This window comes from Pectinophora gossypiella, chromosome 18, assembly GCF_024362695.1.
Source record: "Pectinophora gossypiella chromosome 18, ilPecGoss1.1, whole genome shotgun sequence".
Classification (NCBI taxonomy): Eukaryota; Metazoa; Arthropoda; class Insecta; order Lepidoptera; family Gelechiidae; genus Pectinophora; species Pectinophora gossypiella.
In genome coordinates, this window is record NC_065421.1 from 12,165,859 (window position 1) to 12,187,204 (window position 21,346).

At 38.9% G+C, this 21,346-nt stretch overlaps 1 protein-coding gene across 1 annotated transcript; it reads left to right on the forward strand.

The window, feature by feature from the left end:
* The first annotated feature begins 6,854 nt into the window (after nucleotides 1-6,854).
* LOC126375100 (uncharacterized) lies at nucleotides 6,855-10,112 on the forward strand. Its single transcript, XM_050021943.1, has 5 exons — nucleotides 6,855-6,878; nucleotides 7,825-7,988; nucleotides 8,580-8,773; nucleotides 9,292-9,467; nucleotides 9,870-10,112. Exons 1-5 carry the CDS (start codon nucleotides 6,855-6,857, stop codon nucleotides 10,110-10,112), a joined length of 801 nt encoding a protein of 266 aa, XP_049877900.1.
* Nucleotides 10,113-21,346: the final 11,234 nt, after the last annotated feature.

Below are 21,346 nucleotides of genomic sequence, written 5' to 3' on the forward strand. Positions count from 1 at the left end.
AGCACTACTTATAATGACAAGTCAGGATAAAAGGTGTTGTATTGTTAGCGGTGTGACAAACAAGAAAAAAAATCCTGTTTGTCATACTGGTGTGACAACCTGGTGTGACCACGAGTCCGGAGGGCTAATAGCCCAGCCCTTAAATAAAAGAATCCGTAAATTAAGTTGATCCGTGCTTCGGAAGGCATGTTAAGCCGTTGGTTCCGGTTACTACTTGATGATGTAAGTGAGTAATCGTTACATGAGCCATGTCAGGGGCCTTTGGTAGCTCAGTAATAACCCTGACACCAGGGTGGCTGAGGTTGGTAACCCACCTTACAACCCATACGATAGAAGAAGAGGATTTTGAGTTAATATCAAGAGGAAGTTCTCATCGCAAATCTATGGAATTGAAAATAATAAAAAAAAAAACTAAAAAATAACATTAATCTTGCGGCAGAAAATTCCACTTGATATGGTCTGAATCATCCCCCTTATTATTCGGTACGATGTCACTAGCACCCTGTATAGGCTGTTTTTTATTTAATAAAAGAATAATAAAAAAGTATTTAACGTAACATAGCATCACGCTTGTAACTCCGGAGGGGTAGGCAGTGGTGTATAGTATATAATATATTCGTATTGCCATTAACCGGGCGCTTATCCTGGAAATCACGTGATATCAATTATCAATGATCCAAACATGAATTCAAACACATAAAGCCGAATTTAGTTGTTTATAGTCCGAGTCGGGAATCGAACCAGTGACTCTACGATGCATGATCGTGCGCAGGTTCCACATAATATCAGCGACGTGGTTCACGCCGCGAATTGTGCTGAGTGAGGCCCTTTTATCTCAGGACGTCCACCACCACCTTATGATCATTTCGACAAACATCCGTCTTGCTTTTTTGTAATTGTTTTAGTCGAAATTTGATATTATGTTGTTGTCTTTTTTTTTTGCGTGTGGCGTCCTTTTATAATAAACTATTTCTATTCTATTCTATATGTAATTCGCTCCTCGAAAATTCTATCACGGGTTGATGAGTATACTTTTGTTTACAGATTATAATTGTTCTTCCCAACTATTTGAACATAAGTTCAAGCGCATTATGCTTCAATTACCTACATTGAATACCTAACTTATTTCACAATTTAAGACAGAAATGTTCGGTGAGGTATGTCTTTATTTCCCAAGTTTTCTGAATTCCCTTTTGAGAGCATTCCCGTTTCTTACAACTCGACTGTGGACCTGACGCAATGAAAATATTTCCCTACCCTGGAATTCTAGGAAACCTGTATGCAGAATATATTTGAAGCAAATGCTGTAGTACACTTTAAGGTAAGGGACCAAGGAACAATTTGCCACTTGAGAACAAGGAAGTTGAGCCAGAAAGTGTTTAAGGGGTGATACCTCTTACAATTATTAGTAAAATATTAAAATATGTTTTTAACAGCTTATAAAAGTAACTTAACTTGACCTAACTTGTTTTGTATGTTGTGTGCAATAAAGTATATTTGTATTGTATTGTAAAATCTGCGTGCGAATGCATTTAGCTGTTTATCATCTTAGCTTGGGCGCGTCGATAAAGTCGACTAGATTTTTATATATATGTCTTTGATGAGAGTGGAATACGAGAACGTGGTGTAGGGATTGTAGTAAGTAAGTAGAATTCCGTGGTGTCTGCCTATCCCAACGAGACATAGGTGCGATCTTATGTTAACAACTACTACTAATAACTAATAATCATTGCTGGCAGGCGCCTTCTGTTAAAAGTTAATCTTTCAATGACAATAAAAAATAGGGGGAGAAGTATTTATAAAAATCTACTAACTAATCCACATTGTGCGAAGCGCACGGAGCCGTACATACTTTCTCTGTTGACAATGCCATACAAATTCATACAAAGCCATACAAATTCATTTTTTGCCTGTGCTGGGACAGACACGGCCCAAGCACGATCCAAGTTATGATACGATCTAAAAGTCCAATGTATAATACTAAGACTTTTTTTTTGACGTGACTTATTGTAGATTTGCCGCAGATGGCATTAACTACTTATAACGTGCATGGCCCATATGTGGGCCACTATGGAAAATCCGACAAGAATCTTTTCAGATTGTTTTTTTTCTTGCCATAGTGTGTCTATGTACATAAATTCCAATGTGTTTATCTAAAAAAAACTGCACGCGAGGGGTCGATATCTGATTTTCAGTTACACAGTAAACGTGTTAGTGAAAAAAACTATGGTAAGACTAGATCATGCAAAAATGTATGAAATTTGTAGGAGAGTGTGTAAGTGTGCGCTTAGCCACTTGCTTAGATTTTTATAAATATTGCACAACCCTACATTCTTCCCAGACAAGGTACCAACCTCTATATGAACGCGGCGTGAGCGAAACGTTACAAGAGAAGGTACAAAATGAACCAAGAGATGCAACCTGCATTCTTGCTCTCCGTACCGCGCGTTTACATCATTTTACATCAACAACCACTTCACATTAACATCACGTCTATATCCCCGAAGGGGTAGGCAGTGGTGTATATACCACGCCTCACCAGCCACGTTTAAGCCGTGTGTCAGCATAGGTCTGACTAATGATTTTTGAATTTGTTTTCGAATTCATGTTTGAAACCCACATTCCCGAGAAATGTATTTCGGAGGTATGTCATCTATCCTAAATTGGGCTGGTTTTCTCTTCGCGCGTTAAAAGTTCAGACAGGCAATCGCTTCTGTAAAAACTGGGCTTGTCAAATGTTCAGGTTAGGTAAGCGGACCCCGTGAAACGGGATGTATGTATGTACGGTCACGAGTACTAATATATATACACTTTGAAACCATGTCACATTAACTTTTTTGACAAATTAAACCGTAAGTCTCACTAAATGTCAAATATGATAGTGCGACAGGATTCTAAGGTGGGTACATGATATTGCTCATGACTGTATGTATTTAGTGTAGTTTTCAACCTCCAAAAACAACCTAAAACGGATTCTCAACAAACTACACCCGTTAAAATACCTATATTTAGTTCAACTAATACCCAACACGGTAGGTGGGAGGCAATAGATGACAGACAGCTTGACGTGAGATAAGTCAAACCGCACCTGAGCACTTTGATGAGTTTTCGCTAGTATTGCACCCTCACACACACACGTGGAAGTTTAGTATGTGTGCCGTTATGAACTTCAATGCATATGGAGGCATTATTTACTGACAGCGTTTCGGGGTATATACAGGGTGTTAGTGACATTGTAACGAAAACTTTGAGGGATGATTCAGACCATGATTCTGAGTTGATATCAAGTGGAATTTTCCGTCGCAAAAGTATGGATAGGAAAATATTTAAAAAAGACACATAAAAATTCATGAATTTTTTGACATGAAATTCCACTTGATATCAACTCAGAATCATGGTCTGAATCATCCCCCTCAATATTCGTTACGGTGTCACTAACACCCATACCTACTTGTATGGTTACCGTATGTACTTGTACGGGGTGTAAGTGACATCGTAACGAATACTGAGAGGGATGATTCAGCTGATTATTCTGAGTTAATATCAAGTGGAATTTTCCATCGCAAATGTATAGAGTTGAAAATAATTTTAAAAAACTAAAAAAAATACATATTTTTTGCGACGGAAAAATCCACTTGATATCGACTCAGAATCATGGTCTGACTCATCCCTCAAAGTTTTCGTTACGATGTCACTAACACCCTTTATTTTTGTAATGCCATAGAACGGCAACTCCCCCCCTCGCACCTATTCAGAAATCAGAATCATTTATTCAACGTAATTATCATGGATAGACTTGTTGAAGGTCAATCTAACATTTTTGAATTAACGTTATTTCGCAAGGTGTTATGGCTGAGGAGAAGAAATGTCAAGAAACTGCAACAACAACACATCTTTTAAATCAATGTAGATATACATAGGGTTACTAAAAGTTTTCATCTCGAGTTCCTCCGTGCTTCGGAAGGCACGTTAAGCCGTTGGTCCCGGCTGCATTAGCAGTCGTTAATAACCATCAATCCGCACTGGGCCCGCGTGATGGTTTAAGGCCCGATCTGCCTATCCATCCATAGGGAAGGCCCGTGCCCCAGCAGTAGGGACGTTAATGGGCTGATGATGATTATGATACAAGTTATTTAATAACTAGAGGAACACCACCACCGACCACCGTGGTCCAGTGGTTGAGCGTTGGGCTCACGATCCGGAGATCCTGGGTTCGATTATTTACTTTGTGGTAAATTGAATTTCAAAAATCATGAATTTTGCGACGGAAAAATTCCACTTGATATTTACTCGGAATCATGGTCTGAATCGTCCTTGAAAGTTACGATGTCACTGGTACCTTTTATACTATAATTATACTGGGACCCTTTATAGTATACAACTCTACTTACTCTTTTATTCTTGTTATAATATAACAAATACTTTATTGCACGCGCATGAAAATAAAAGAAAAAACGTCAATGTTAAAAATAATATGTACTGTGTTATGTCTATGTTATGTTATATAATTTTTATTGTCACGATTAATTGAAGTTAGAAATTTCCCATTCGCTTTCAATCATGTTTGTGTTATCAATAACGGATATGTGAAACGACAATTCGGCCTATACGCTGTGTGTTCATATGTTGGGACTAGGAATAAAGTGCATAATGTTTCTTGTTAAACTACTTTTAGGCGTATTATGTTTGATGTGTATACTTGCGCAGGAGCAGTTTACTTGCAGAGTGAGTATGTTTTTAGATTACAAAGAAGCATCGGTGAGATCTTCTCTCTTGCGGGTTGTGAGATCGATGACCGACCAGCCCTGGTGTCAGAATTACTTATTGAGGCTGACGTGGCTCCTCTTCTTTTTAGAGTGTCGATGGCAAACTAAATAGTATCGGCCTAAAACTTGGCAACAAGTATGGCGCTATCTGCAGCGCTCATCAGATCCTCCTGCGTGCAGGTGTTCGGGCACGCAGGACACGATGTAAGATGTTCCATCGTTTGGGGAACAGTGCCACACTTGCCCTTTAAGTCCGAGCCATCCGAGAAACCCCACCTGAACAAATTGTCTTTAGTTCGGCCCACCTGAGTCCTAAGTCTATTTAGAGACTTCCAGGTAAGCCAAGGCAAATCAAGACGTGGCGGAGGTCTCTCGGACGGCGAAATAAAAGGTTTTGGGAGGTGTACCCGTTCCTGACGTGGCTCCTGTAACGACTACACACTTGCTTAGGTAAATAATAGCTGGGACTGCTTAACTGGGCGTGCCCTCCGAAATCTCCGAATTATCGTACTTTCTGACAATCGGAAATTGGGTGACAAGCAAGGGATCACAAAGTGATTTTTGTGATTATGTCTCCATCGGGATTCGAACGCGGGAGTTCATCGCTTTGATGTAAATTTAATTTGTCCTGATTCCATTAATTCTCTGACACAGGCCTCCCTGCTCCTCCGTACCTGGCAGCCACATCATCCAGAATTCCACATTATCCAGAAATCCAAGTCTCCTGATGCCCCTCAAGCCTACTCTGAGCGACCCGTCTCTTCCTCAGCAGTCCCTTTAAAACTACCACCGAAGGCAGAAATCTTGCGTCACTTCTACAACGACAGACCAGTTATAAGAAGCGTCATTTTCGATGATGACAAGTAATTGATATACTCAAATGATGTTAAAAGACGGCAGCAATAAATTGCAGATTTTTTAAATTGTTTTTTTCACTAATACGTTTACTGTGTAACTGAAAACAGATATCGACCTCTCGTGTGCAATGTTTTTTTTAGACAAACACATTGGAATTTATGTACATAGACACACTATGGCAAGAAAAAACAATCTGAAAAGATTCTCGTCGGATTTTCCATAGTGGCCCACATATGGGCCATGCACGCTATTATGGGACAAGACTTTCAAATTGATTGTCTCATATGTGGTTCATACACAGTGAACGTGTTAATATGGCTTCCCCTCTGTTACCATCCCTCTGTGTCTCGAGATTTTATGGGATTTTAAAGGCAAGAGCGAATATTTTATTTTACTTTAGAGTTTGCGCGCTCCACCTGGACACCCGGCGGGATTGTATTTATTTATTTATTTATTATGGTGCATCAACAGCAGTACATACACAAACACGAAATAAAATACACGCCAATTATAGACGCACACACCACTGATAATAAAAAGTAGAAACTAAAGCAAACGAATTGTAGTCAAACCTACACAAAAAATACTTTCTCCACTGTGTTGGGCCAAGTAGTGAACGCCATAAGAGGCAAATCTAGACAAGCGATTTCAGTTAATTATTTGCTAAAATTGCAGGCGGGAATTTTAAAATCCGTCTCAATATATTGGCCAATATCCCGACAGGATTAAGTTGATAGCACACGTCAAACGGGTTGCATACCAGCGACATGCCTATTTTATTCGCCCGGGTTATTCATTCATTTTAAAATGAACAGTTGTCAATCATCCGTCCCTTTCTTTTTCGGCGGATAAGAAAATGACGGACATAACTTAAAATAAAATTAGGTGTCTGCCGGAATCGGGGCCACTGTTATATTAAAAAAAAAAATTATAAATAAAAATATAAATAAAAAATAAAATAACTATGAACTTTAAAAAAAAATAATTATGAACTTTATATGAGCAGATCTGCAAAAATTTTTATCTCTTTTTTTACTATAATGAGTTTAGTTTTAACTTTAGTTTTATTTAGAGTAGAGACTCCCATGAATCCAAACACTTTCAACAGTAAAGTTAGATCTTAACATACTAGATAAGAGTTTTCTTCAATGAAAGAAGTTTGTTATAGTCGCATTAAAAGCGACTCCTAGTGTAATAAGGATTTTACGAGAGGTTCTTTGAGGCGTCTGAATGAGGAACCAAGCAACCACGCCGGTGCGGGGTGTCGTGTGAGAAACGCCTTAAAGCGAATGCAATAGTGTTGCATATTGCTAGGACATTATCGGTAGCGAAAGTTTAAAAAAAGTATGGATTACCTATCGATAGTATCCCTAATTGGCCGGCATAACGGAACGGATTATGATTTTTGTTAATAAAACCACGCAATACTGCTTACTAAAAATAAATAAGAATAATATGCTTAATAGTGCTTACTTTTATTAAATTTTGTTATGATTTTCGTTTTTCTTTTTTTTAATAATTTTTAATACAAAACAATACAAAAACTCTTTATTGCACTAATCTTTTCTCTTTTTTAAAATATATATTAATTTCCGTGTGGTTTCTGTCCTGTGTTATATGTAATGTATCTGTCTGTCTAGGTCTGTGGTGACCGGGAGTAATAAAAGTTTATTTCTTTCTTTTCTTTCATTAGTTGTCTAGTTTCAATCCAAGTAAAAAAAATGGTCTTTATTTTTACCCGATATGAAATAAATTGAAAGAAATCGATATTTGGTTGAAGAAAATCATACCATTTCAAAAAGGCCCTTACGGTTATTCACTACAAGGTGACGAGTATTGTGCACTTACTGAAGCTCTCGCGTGTCACCAGCCCTAAGCACACACCCGACACTTCATACAAAACACCTCGTTTTACCTAGACACTACACATTGGCATTATCGTACACGCGCATCTGTGTGTGTGGCGTCTGACACCATACGATTGAAGATTAAAGTAAGACCGAGGGGGTTGAGGTAACGTAGCACATCCGCTGGTGAGAAGCGGAGAGTTGCCGTTCTATACGTAGTATTATTCCTTATTCTGTGACCTAATAAGGGTCAATATCGAGCAGCCAAAGACCTTTGGATTATGTAACGATTACGTACACATCCGTAAGTAGTACTAACTGAGTGATAATTTAATTCCAATAATCTGGGTCAGGATCGGAGCAACTTCCTCAGACAAGATGGCGGACTGTGCTTTGAGATTCCACCGTGGCAACATCAGCCTGTGGAGTTGGAGAAACATATCCTGAGGGTGCAGACTATGTGGGGTGCCAGTAATTACACCAGCAGGAGGGAAATTGCGACCCACTTCGCAAATGGGTATACCTTTTACTCCTTTATATTATATATAACGTAAAAAAACAGCCTATATACTTTCCACTGCTGGGCACAGGCCTTCCCTCAAATAACGGTAAGGGGTATGGAGCATACTCTCCAAAGTTACTGGGCTTTGGAGTCTAGAATCACTGTGGAACTTCTTTGGAAGTAGGCTCCTCTCCTCTTCGCCACTTCCGGGGGTTTTGAGTCCTCTGCTCCTAGCGTGGCCTGCATATATCACCAGCCGTCTAGCGATGAAAAAAGCTGTTGGAATATTTTAGACTATGCGAGATTACTTTAGTTAAAGCCATTGGGCTTTGGAGTCTAGAATAAGCTGTGTAAAGTAGATACAAATCATCATCATCATTGTGGACCTTGGATGTAGGCTACTCTCCCCTTCTCCACTTCCGGAGGTCTTGAGTCGTCTGCATCCAATCTTGCCCTGCATGTCTCCAGGGATGTAAATAGCTGTTGAAATATTTTAAACTAAGCGAGATTACTTCTGTTAATCGAGTAATCTACGTATTCTTAGTTTATGACTTCGGCGTTTAAGTTACAAATCGAATTAAGCTTTTCATTATTTTAAACTTCCAGGGAATTATCACGTTACATGGACACTGTCATCGGCCCGTTCCTGGACACGTATCACAGGAACATCCAAAATTCATACCAGCAGTTCACCACCAAAATCCTGAGGAGGATCAAAGAAGAAGTCAACCAGGCTGTCAAGAGGAAACAGCAGATTTACAAGGAACTTATTCAATTAGCTGATGACTTGCAGATTCCAGGTTTTCTTTTAAAATGTTATATCTTTTTAAAAAAATCTTATTCTGCGGTATATCCGGTCATAAGGTTTAAATGCCTAATACGTTAATTTTGGATAGAGAATATTTCGGTACTATTCCTGTGGGGGAATTAATCAAAAGCCGGAACCACAAAAGGACTTGTGAGGTGAGGAACAGAGCCGAAGAAGCTTTGTTATTTATGAAACACTCAGCAGGGTCCACCATAATACAAGCGTCTTGGTCACGCCGCGACTTGTGCTGAGTGAGACCCTTTTATTTCAGGACGTCCAACCACCACCTTATGATCATTTCGACGAATATATAATTTTTTTAGATAATAGTTATTTTGTGACTTGTTTTTGTGTGAAACTTCCTTTTAATTTATATTCTATTGTAATTTTTAAAGCCCTTGGGCTGGGGCTAGTCAGTCCTAAGACAGCATGCAGGTTTTATTGCAAAGGAACCATCGGGTTGTTTGATAACCAATCTTAACTTTTAAGAACAAGTGAATTCCCTTTCAGAACTCTGCGCAGAAGAACGCAGGGCCACGCGTACGACAGCCAGCAATTTCGTGTCACAAATATTCGCGTGTACTGAAGACGCAAGAGCTGCTATAGCAAAGATGGGCAAATATGCTGAGGAGATGATCTCCATCACGAGAACGCACATGCAAACTACCATGAACACCATCGCCAGGGTCAACGAAGGGAATGATGAGAATAATAAGACTATGAAGAAGTAAGTTTTGTCTTCTGTTTTATTTCGACAAGTAGGTCAGATAGTAAATGTCATGTGAGGCAAATTGATAAACAGGCGCGACAAGTACCGTTGATAGATAACATAATGATTTGGAGGTCCTTGTTTGATTTCCGATCATTGTTAAAATCATTTTGTGAGATTGTCATTTGTTTCGTAAGGATATTGCAGGCTTGAATCACCTGATTGTCCAAAAAAGTAAGATGAATTTTCGGAGGGCACGTTAAGCCGTTGGTCTCGGCTATTAGCTGTAAAACACCTCCACCAACCCGCAGTAGAGCAGCGTGGTGGAGAATGGTCCATAGCCCCTCTGGTTGATTGAGGGGAGGTCAGTGCCCTGCAGTATATAGGCTTATGTAAGATTTATTTCTGCTCTTTTAGGATGGAGGTGGAAAAATGCCTGGAAAGTATGTCTATCGATGCAGTAACCTTGGGATATGAGTTGGATCTGAGTTTGACCAACGCTAGGCGTCATAACGAGCAGTCTTGTGAGAGACTCTCCAACTGCGCACTAAAGGCGCGCAAACGCAGTGATGAGTCAGTAGCTGAGCTCAGAGATCTCCTTTACCAATGTGTTTACACTTAGATATTATTTACATATACATAAAACATTAACAACTAATGTGTAATGGTGTGCATGGTATAAAAATACCAGGTATGCTCAATCCTGTGAAAAGCCGCCATTGCTACCCGTTTGATGACGTAAGTGGTATCACTGTGTTACCATTAAATTGGTATTTCCAACATTCCAAGAACGTAAATTTTATTATTGAAATTTAAGAGAATTACTGATTGATGTATTTAATTACTATTGCTTGTCACATGTATAAAAATCAACAAAACTAAATAAAAAAAAATCTCAAAAGTAAAAGTACTTAAATCTTTTAGTAAAAAGTTCAAAATTGCCATGCAAAGCAAATTAAAAACATTGGTCGTGGGTAATTAATGTTTCACATAAGGGCAACGGAGGGGGTAGGATGACGTCTGACGTAACCTTGAAATGTTAGCTGTCACTTTTGAGCATACCTTTTCTTACCATACGGTGTACATAGCCTACAAATTAGTAATTTAAGTAGTTAATAAAACAAATATGAATAAAATATGGACTAAAGAAATATGAATTTACTTTACATAATAATTTACGATTAGAAATGCCTGAAATTAAAAATGCCTGGCTCCAGTATGGCATCGTGCTCTGGGGAAACAGCACAAATATAGATAAGTTATTTATTTTACAAAAAAATGCCTTAGAATAATAGTAAACATTGATTCATTGACAAGCTGCAGACCCTATTTTAAACTCTAACATCTTTATATCAGTCAGTATATTTGTCAAAAATAATCCACATTTATTCCCGCTTTACTCTCGCCCCCAAAACCTACGGCCTCACACCAGACTAGCCCAACCTTTCACTAAATTGTAAATTATTCTCTCAGGTCCATTCGCTATGTCTGTTAAAATATATAATAAGATTCCAAAAGCGTTGCAAGACATCACCGAAATAAATAAATTCAAAAAAAGTTTAAAACAGTATCTAATAGACAAAAGTTTTTATACTCTGCAGGAGTTTTTTAATGATTAGTTGTTTACTTTAGTTTTATGTCTAAATTATGTATACTTGTTCTTATTTATTAAGTTTAAGCCTAAAAAAATTGCTGTAATTCTCCTTTAAATTGCAGTGCCCAATCCGGGTCCATATGTGTTACTTAAGTACCTTATATTACCAACATCCTACCATGTGGAACGCAATAAATGATATGATTATGAACTTACGTAGTTTAGGACATTTTTCTTAAAATTTGACTGAGTCAAGGAACACATCAAGGTTTTCAGTGCGACCATTAGCGAAGTTGTATTGGTAAGTATATGTTGTATACTCTGCCGTGGATACTAAAACTACACAAAGCGGCTATTTGCCCATTATTGCTAGCTGTAATCATCATGCTCCTGCCGTTATCCTCAATCCTCTTCCATTCATTTCTTTCAGTCATCATCTCGATACTCACACCATTCACAGACATAACTCACACATTCCATCCACACTTTCCTGGGTCGTCTCCTACCCCTCTACCCCTATACCCTACGGCAAGCTATAATGAAGAACGTAAAGCGACGAACACATTTCGCCTGCAGTCAGGCTAATTATAGACCCGTCGTAAGACAAACGGCCCTGTTTTTGATAATGTCTAGCCGTAATGTATCATCCGACTGCGGCATTATACGTATGGGTTGATAATCATCACTAATTTAAGAGCCACGCTCTTGTCAGTGTAGCATTCTCCATTCTTAAAGACCTTCACTTCCTTATGAGAAACGAGGTTCGCCTTCTCTTCAATCTGTTTCATGTAAGCTCTTTTTCCTTGTAGCTCCTGTTTTTAATAAATTCGTCGTGTCTTATGAAGGTGTCCAATCATCTTGCGACGGTGATGATTAAAATAGATGGGATTCACATGACACCTTAATATGTCACCTTATGTTAATCCCATACATTTTATCACTGTCATTGTTGATTGTCATAATCTTTTAAAACTTGGCTAAGGGAAAGGTACTATAACTAATTTGTATGAAAAGCAGCATGGTGAATCCAAAGATTTTTATTCCTGGCCATGGTTAGGGACGGACTGAAAGTAAATGGTACTATAATCAAAATTTCCCCAAAGTAAATATTACCTATTTTACGACAAACAAATTTTAATAGTGAACTGAAGTTTGTTCACACCTTTTATTGTAATTAGTCCCAAAACGATTCAAATGGAATGATTTATTCATATGTTTTGTTCATTTCGTATACAAGTTTAGATTCATCCATTAAGCCTATTAATATTTATACGATTTCAAAGTTTGTGGGAGTGTTTTCGTTGAATCTCTAAAGGATTGTATGATGGTGGGTCTTAATATATTTTATGAATATCATCGCCCTAACGACCTCCGTGGTCCTGTGGTTGAGCGTTGGGCTCACGATCCGGAGGTCCTGGGTTCGATTCCCGGTGGGGACATATTGCAAAAAATGACTTTGTGATCCCTAGTTTGGTTAGGACAATACAGGTTAATCACCCCATTGTAACGTTAAGCCGTTGGGTCCGAGCATAGTCGTTACATGAGACATGTCAGGGCCCTTTGGCGGCTCAAAACCCTGACACTAGGGTTGATAATATTGGCAATCCACCTCGTAAGCCACACGATAGATGTTGTAATTGTGTGTAAACAAATAAATAACCTGTATAGTAGAATTAAAACAAAGATTATGCAGGAAGAACCCTTCGGTCGAAGGTAGGAGCGTTTTTCGAGCAAGAAAGTTTTATTTCATAGAACGTTTAACACGAAGCCCCTGGAACTCAGAAGCCTCAAGCACGTGCTTATAAAGCCTATGCATACGTTGATCCGCCACCGAAGGTCCACCCAAAACCATCGAATCACAATTAACATTGGCCTCCCTAAGGACCAGCAGGACAAACGACGGAGCGAAATCAAATTATTCAAATATTTAAGCCAACATTGTCCGTAAATGAATTTAGATTAGTCGGTCCGAATTAACCCCGAATCCGAAATACATTTGATTGTGACTATTTTATTGTGTTAGCGGAAAATTTAGTGTAAAATCATTTGTGTAAGCCAATTTCGGATTTACATTCACAGTGATTTTGGATAATTACCTTAATTGGATTTAAATATTGTAAACGTGACATTTTGCGTGCATGAGAATAAAGGGAATCCGGGAATCGAACCCAAGAACTCCATCGTGAGCCTATCGCTCAGCCACTTGATAAAGGAGGCAGTTTTGCCACGCGGTGTTTCGCTAGAAAATCCACGTCGTATGAGAATCGCCTGCTGCAAGTTGTTTTCTTATGAATCTCTCCATCCTCCCCCATAAGGATATCAAGCGCGAGTCAAACTCAAAACTCAGAAGTATCTTTATTCATTAGGCAAAATAGTTCCACTTTGAATCGTCTATTTTACACGAATACTGAGTGGTTGAGCGTTGGGCTCACGATCCGGAGGTCCCGGGTTCGAAACCCGGTGGGGACATATCACAAAAATCACTTTGTGATCCCTAGTTTGGTTAGGACATTTCAGGCTGATCACCTGATTGTCCAAAAAGCAAGATGATCCGTGCTTCGGAAGGCACGCAGCCGTTGGTCCAGGTTACTACTTACTGATGTAAGTAAGTAGTCGTTACATGAGCCATGTCAGGGGCCTTTGGCGGCTCAATAATAACCCTGACACCATTGTTGATGAGGTTGGTAATTCGCCTTACAACCCGCACGATAGAAGAAGACACGAATACTTATATTTTTTATCGGACGTCTTATCCGCCTAAACTACTGCAGCTTCTCACAATCTGCATAGCTAAGGGAAAGTAGCTGCAAGAACTACCTCGTCACAGGGGCAGTTTTTTATTGTGATCTTTGCAGATGAACGTGTTTCTATTTCTATGCATAAAACATTTATATACCTACGTATGTTGGCACGCGCTGAGTGACCGAGGTGCGGCACAACTCTCATACATATATCACGTTTATAACTTCCATCCGCAGCGTGGTAGGCTGGGAGGTTGACTGGCAAATGTACGTCCACATTCAAACGCAACGTCCCTGTACGGCCATATAAAAAAAAAGAAAATTTAAAATAATATTAGAGGTAAATAGGTAACACGAACAGAACGCCTCCACCAACCCGCACTGGAGCAGCGTGGTGGAGTATGCTCCATATTCCTTCCGGTCAGTGGAACGTATACAGGACTTTTATGTTTGAGAGTATGTTTACTTATCAATATCTTCTTCTTCTATTGTGTGGGTTGTTAGGTCACCAACTCTATCAACCCTGGTGTCAGGGTTAGTATACCCTCATTGGTTTAAAAGATGTGTTGCTGTTACAGTTTCTTGTCATTTCTTTTCCTCAGCCATAACACCTTGCGAAATGACGTAAATTCAAAAATGTTACATTGACCAATTTTATCCATGATAATTGCGTTGAATAAATGATTCTGATTCTGATTATTGAGCCCCTATAACGCCATAACGTAACAATATGAAGAACATTATGAAGAAACTTTATGAGGATACTCCATACTCAGCTCAGCTACTGTTTTTTTTTTATAACCTCAGGCTATCACAGAGTTGCACTGTCATATATTCCCTCTCAGACAGACGCACGCACGCACGCACGCACGCACGCACGCACGCGCACACACACACACACACACACACACCAAGCAGGACACATATATGTACACGGCAGTGCAGCAGCGTGCACTCACACTGTACGGCATTCCACACAAATAATACTTAAAACCCATGTATATTGGCGGTTGTATCACCTACCCATGTAACGGAGAATCTTCGTATCTTATAACACAAGTCTCAAGTAAGAACTTAGCTTAGGATACGATGGTTTATTATATTTTAGAAACAATGTAAAACCATGTAAAGTTGTAAATGTGTATGTTAAGTAAGCTGTACATCTTTTGAAAATAGACAATTTATTTATTATTATTATTACACTCAATATCGTGTCTGCAAAAACTGGGGATTAAATCGCTCTTACTCCTAAGCCATTTTATGCCCTTCATCGCCTGGCCTACTACACCGTCATCCACAAAGATGGATGTAGTGAGCACCGACTGCTCTCTCAGGATTACCGAGACGCAACTATTACGTTCATGTAGTATTCTATTTTTACGACAAAGGGCCGCGAGCGAGAATGGGTGCCGTACCATTGCGTATATTTTTCCGTTTATTCCAAAACGGTAAGCGGTATATAAAGCGAAGGTTGATGGTAACCCTAGCAGAGGAAGACCGAGAAGGACATCATCATCACCAGCCCATTAACGTCCCCACTGCTGGGGCACGGGCCTTCCCTATGGATGGATAGGGAGATCGGGCCTTAAACCACCACGCGGGCCCAGTGCGGATTGGTGGTTATTAACGACTGCTAATGCAGCCGAGACCAACGGCTTAACGTGCCTTCCGAAGCACGGAGGAGCTCGAGATGAAAACTTTTTCTTTTGTGGTCACCCATCCTATGACCGGCCTTTGCGAAATTTGCTTAACTTCAACAATCGCAGACCGTTTCGTCGTGCGTTTACCGCTGCGCCACCGAGCTCCTCGAGAAGGACATACATTGACCTAATTAGAGAACTTTAGAAACAGTTTAGTACGATTAACTCTAAACGGGCGTGCGTGAAACGATTGATGAATGTGAAGGAAGCAAGAGAAGTGTGTCAGAACCGAAGCAAATGGAATTCCATAATTTCTGATTACCCCGGTGGGAAACAGGCGTGAGTTTCTGTATGTATGTATGTATGTTTATTCCAAAAATACCCACTGAATAATAAATGTAAAATGAAACATTTTAAATTTAAAACAAATTGATTTTTAAGTAAATTCAATTCATCTTTTTGGGGTTATGTATACATTTGTACAAAAAAATACCGGACAGCATTTTGAATTTGTCATAAAATAAACTCATAGCTCATGTGAAGCTTACTTTGTGTAAAAAAGCTTATTATAAGATTAATGATTACCTAAATGATAAAAATACCTGGTATTAATTGTGTTTCTCTAGTTATTGAATAACTTGTAATGTATACTAAATTGATTTAAAGATGTGTTGCTGTTCAATTTTCTTGTCATTTCTTCTCCTCAGCCACAACACCTTGCGAAATGACGTAGATTCAAAAATGTTGAATTGCCCGTCAACAAGTTTATCCATGGTAATTACGTTGAATAAATGATTCTGATTCTGAATTATTTTCATATTATTATTATTAATGTTATCTGATGTTGGGACCATCATTGAACGTCAAAATTATTAATAATTACACATGCCGAATAGTCCGAAAATAACTTAATCCAATTTATCAAACGAATGACCACTTGGTATAGACCTGTGATCACTTAAAGGTACTGCCCAGATCGAACAGAGATGGAATCAATCCAGACAGACAAATACTAATAGCACATTGTCCCAATTGTTATATCCTCAACTGGTATCATCCCCAAAAGGAACAGCCCAATAACCTCATCACCAACAATCCGAGAGCCTTAGCCAAGTTGAACCCCTTTTTCCTAGAAGTCGGTTAATAAAACGCGATGCGATGTGCGATACTGCGGGTTGATAGACGATGGTGAAAATAAAACCCCAACCCACTGGGTACAAATAGGCAAACATCGTTTTCCTTACTACTTTACAAGACTTCCCGCACTTAGATAACACGTAAAATATACATACGGAATGAGTTCACCCACTAGCCTGAAGGAGTAACTTCTGAAATGAGAGGCCCTTTACGACTTCCAGGGAATTTTCGAGAAAAAAGCTTTTTAAAAAACGGACGCGTCACAGAGGCGGCAGGTACCGCGAGCATTTTGGACGCGGGAACATTTATTTTGACACAAGCTTTTGCCCGCGCCTTCGCACGCGTTAAATTCGAGATAACACGGTTCCTTTTCTAATAATATACCAATTTTTAGCTTCCTACCTTGACTGCGAAAAGTCACATATACAATTTTACCCACTTTTTCAAGATTAAAAAAAAAAAAACGATTGTTTTGTGAGTCAAAAATAGTCCGCATACCATTTTTTAGCTTTCTACTCCTCCTTTCGAATGCTCCATACAAACTTAGGGGGTTAAAAAGAGACAAAAATCAGCCTATGTCACTCTCCATTTCGCCGTGAAAGACGGACAAACCATCAGACACAGATGCACTTTCACGCTTTTGCGCCTAACTGGGCACCCTCAGGTCTGTTGTCTTAAATTTTGTACCGCGTGAGAGCCCTCAGCGTTCCCCATATGTCCGGCCAAGTAGTCAATGCCATTTGAGGCAAAACGCCAATAAGTCACGTCAAAAAATATTAGATTAAATATGTTCCTACTTTTTATTCGTAGAACAGAACTCCAGTAATAATAATATTTATTACCGCCAAATAGGTTGTGGCCCGAGTTCATTCGGATGGTCCCTGAACATCCCTGAATCACTGAACGAGACTATATCTGAAGATCTGGGGGATTAAAAAGGCCACATCGAAGCAATTGATCTAAAAAGAAATATTGCAATTTGACATCTGCGCACATAAAAGTACTTACTTTTACTTGCGTAATGCCAACAAATGTCGAAAAGAAATATTGGTGCTAATTCCTGTAAACACCACCTAATTTTATTTTAAGTTATATCTGTCATTTTATTATCCGCCGAATAGGAAAGGGACGGGTAATCGACAAACATAAAATTTATGGTCACGTCAATTTTAAGCACAAATCTAAAACAACCGTCTAAAAATTTTACATTGGCCAATAAACCGACAGAATTGGGTCGTGTACTAGGTTCAAGATAAATTATGAAATTCTGATTACTAAATAAAGACACATCTAAAACTAACGAAAAACATTTTCTTTTTTCTATAAAACTTATTTATGAATTTTAATCAAGAAAAACGTAATTATAAGTCCGACATTTTGTCACGTTTTTCTATGACGTCACAGAGTGCTTTTTCATACAAATTCCATAGTAATTTCGTGTTTTGACGTTTAGTAAAAAGTAACTGATTTGACTAGTTGGAAACTAGCCTATTATGTTGACAGCACACGTCAAACGGTTTGCATACCAGCGAGATACCTTTTTGATTCACCCGGGATATTAATTCATTTACTCATTCTTCCTAAAGTTAAGAGCTGTCAATCATCCGTCCCTTTCCTTTTCGGCGGATAAGAAAATGACAGGTATAACTTAAAGTAAAATTAGGTGCAGGAATCGGGGCCATTGCCCCTCTATTCTTTATATCAGATTTTACAAACGAAAGCTAACATATCCTTTGACCTATGTGCATAATGCCTTCAGATGCGGTGAGAAATGACCACACGATAAATTCCCGACCATTTAAACAAAGGCCACGAACGATTTAATTCAACAAATGGCGAAATGCATGCGACGTCAGCGCTGCAAATGGTCAAAGAGTCGCAGACGCAGACAGGCAGTTAGGTAGGTACAATTATATTGTTTGTGAAAATGGATTATTAGATTTTTTAATGTTTTGGAAAATATATTTATTATAAAGGAGTGGACAAGCGGACAACGCAGCTTTTAAATTAGTGTTGATGACAAAGGAGTTAAAGTTTTGTTTGATTTTTCGCACCTCTGGAAGTGCGTTTTTTCCCCTTATTCAGCGGTTGTCGCTATCGGCCCACTAGAGTCGATTAATTCTATCAAATATAATTCTCTCAGACGACGCCCTGAGCCGAGGTTCGGGACCAGCCATTCACCTTCAGGTCTGCTGTTTTAAATTTTGTACCGGGCGAGAGTCTAAGAAGTAGTTAATGCCATAATGGAAATCATAATAGTATGTAGAATGTGTATTTCGATATGGCGCTTAGGAGGTTTTTCCTAGATTTATGGCAACGATATACATCCACTCTTTGCCAGCTATGCAGTGACCCCTCTGCTTATATCGATTCTGTGGCACTACTGCGATAAACAGGGCACCCGTAAACAGCTATGGTGGGTTTTACGACGCTGAAATTGTCTCACACATTAACTGCAAGTTGAGTGCAGTGCTGATAAGAATTATGCCCTGTTAAACACTGCTTACTACTTACCGGTAATGGGTAGGAGACTATTAGGAACTTAGATCCGCTTATTGCTAGCGAGCTTTTTCAAGACCATATGCCATAGGCTAGTTTCCAATTAGTCAAATCAGTTACTTTTTACTGAACGTCTAAACACGAAATTACTATGGAAATTTGTGTGGCTCTCTGTAACGTCATAGAAAAACGTGATAAAAAGTCGGATTTATTATTATGTTTTTCTTGATTAAAATGCATCATCTCCCTAAATCCGTTTTTACAGGGTCCGCCTACCCTGAAGATTTAAATAAATAAAAATAAAATACATTTATTTCAAGCAACATAAGGCTCATATCATGATGATGATGAAGGCTCATATACAATACTTTTGACACAATACAGTAAAAATAAAAATAAAAGAAAAACAAAATGAAATGACAATTAAATGATATAATATACAATGAAAATAAACTAAAATAAAATTAAAATGAAATACACTATTTGACAGGTCCGGTTTTTTTTTACAGAAGCGAGTGCCTCTTGATTAAAATTCATAAATAAGTTAAATAGAATAAACAAAACGTGCAACACGCACGTAACGCTCAACATGTACACACACACACACGCACGCGCGCGCACACGCACACGCACACACACGTAAAACAATGCGCAATGTTGCCAGCTGAAACGTAACACGTCCCGCGGCTTGATGTTTATTTAGTGAGCATCGTTAGTTGAGCACCAATTGTTGTCGAGTGGAGACGTAACGCGCAACAACACAAGTCGTCAACGACAGACGTGTAGTAGATGTGTAAAGAGAAAACGTCGTTAAACAAAACTTTCAACATGTTGTGCAACATGTCGCGCACAAAATGTTGCTAAGTGGAATCGCGGCTTTAAGTAACCTGAAGTATCGTCGCATCGGCAAAATCGTACGCTTGACGTCATAATATACGTCTATACGTCAAACTGTACGTGTATACATCACAGTACGGATGACAGTGATAAGGTACGCGGCATCAAACGGGATTTCCGGCAAGCACGCCCATTTATCATTCTTGGTAAACACAAATATCTATATGGTTGTCCTCTTACACAGCTCAAGTGTGTGAGGTCGTATTATGAAGCAAATACACTTGCCTGTTGGTCTGAGAGGAAACATTTATACATCTACTCACGCCCAACCCCTAAAGTTAGAACAAAGACAACTTGCAGTTACTGGTGATACGATGGAAAATAGGCGTGATCTTATGTTTGTACTCAGGGTTACTATCGAGCCGTTAAAAACCCCTTTTAAAGAAATCAGAATCATTAATTATTCAACGTAATTTATCATGGATTAACTTGTTGAAGGTCAATTTTACATTCTTTGAATCTACGTCATTTGGCAAGGTGACGTTAAGGTCTTCTTCTTCTTATCGTGTGGTTATGAGGTGGATTACTAATCTCATCAACCCCGGTGTCAGAATTATTATTGAGCCGCCAAAGGCCTCTGACATGGCTCCTGTAACGACTACATACTTTCATAAGTAAGTAGTAACCGGGACCAATGGCTTAACGTGCCTTCGGACAATCAGTTGATCAGCCTGTAATGTCCTAACTAAAATAGATATCACAAAGTGAAAGTTTTGTGATATTTCCCCACCGGGATTCAAACCCGGGGCTTTCGGATTGTGAGCCCAACGCTCAACCACTGGACCACAGAGCCTACCTTTGTGTTTTTGGTCTACCTTGGTGACCTTAGTGTATGCGTAATTGTGTTGAACAATAAATATATATATGCTTAGTAAATGGTGGAGGCAGTGCTATCAGCTCAGTATTAGCTCACGGACAGCACGTCCGTGCACGCCAACAACCCGATCTCGAGAGATCTCGTTAAATTTTTCGGGATCAATCCCGAAGCATAATATGACAAGAACCCATTCGATATTTACGGAATCGCGCGAATCTCCTTGAGTTATACTTTTTGTTTTGATTATGCTGACTTCCAAACAAAACTTAATTATTTAGTTAGTAATATTGAAGAAAAGGTTTTTGTTTTCTTTCAAAAAATATTTTGTTTTAATTCACCTCACTATTGCAAACAAGCAGTTTTCATCGTTTTCAGCCATCCTAACTTTACATTTTTTTATGACCTAGACGAGATCCCGAAACTTTCGGATTGAACAGATTACAATAGATTATAATGTTATGTTTTCGTTAAGTGTGGATGCTTCATCTAAGGAGCCATTAGAGTGACCAATTACAAAGTTGCATATCTGAT

What these genes read in the sequence shown, in the direction of transcription:
- LOC126375100 (XM_050021943.1), top strand. Translation starts at nt 6,855, where the DNA reads ATGAGGAACCAAGCAACCACGCCG. An exon ending in GGAACCAAGCAACCACGCCG is followed by an intron (nt 6,879 to 7,824) that starts GTGCGGGGTGTC and finishes AATCTGGGTCAG; the next exon opens with GATCGGAGCAACTTCCTCAG. An exon ending in GCGACCCACTTCGCAAATGG is followed by an intron (nt 7,989 to 8,579) that starts GTATACCTTTTA and finishes TTAAACTTCCAG; the next exon opens with GGAATTATCACGTTACATGG.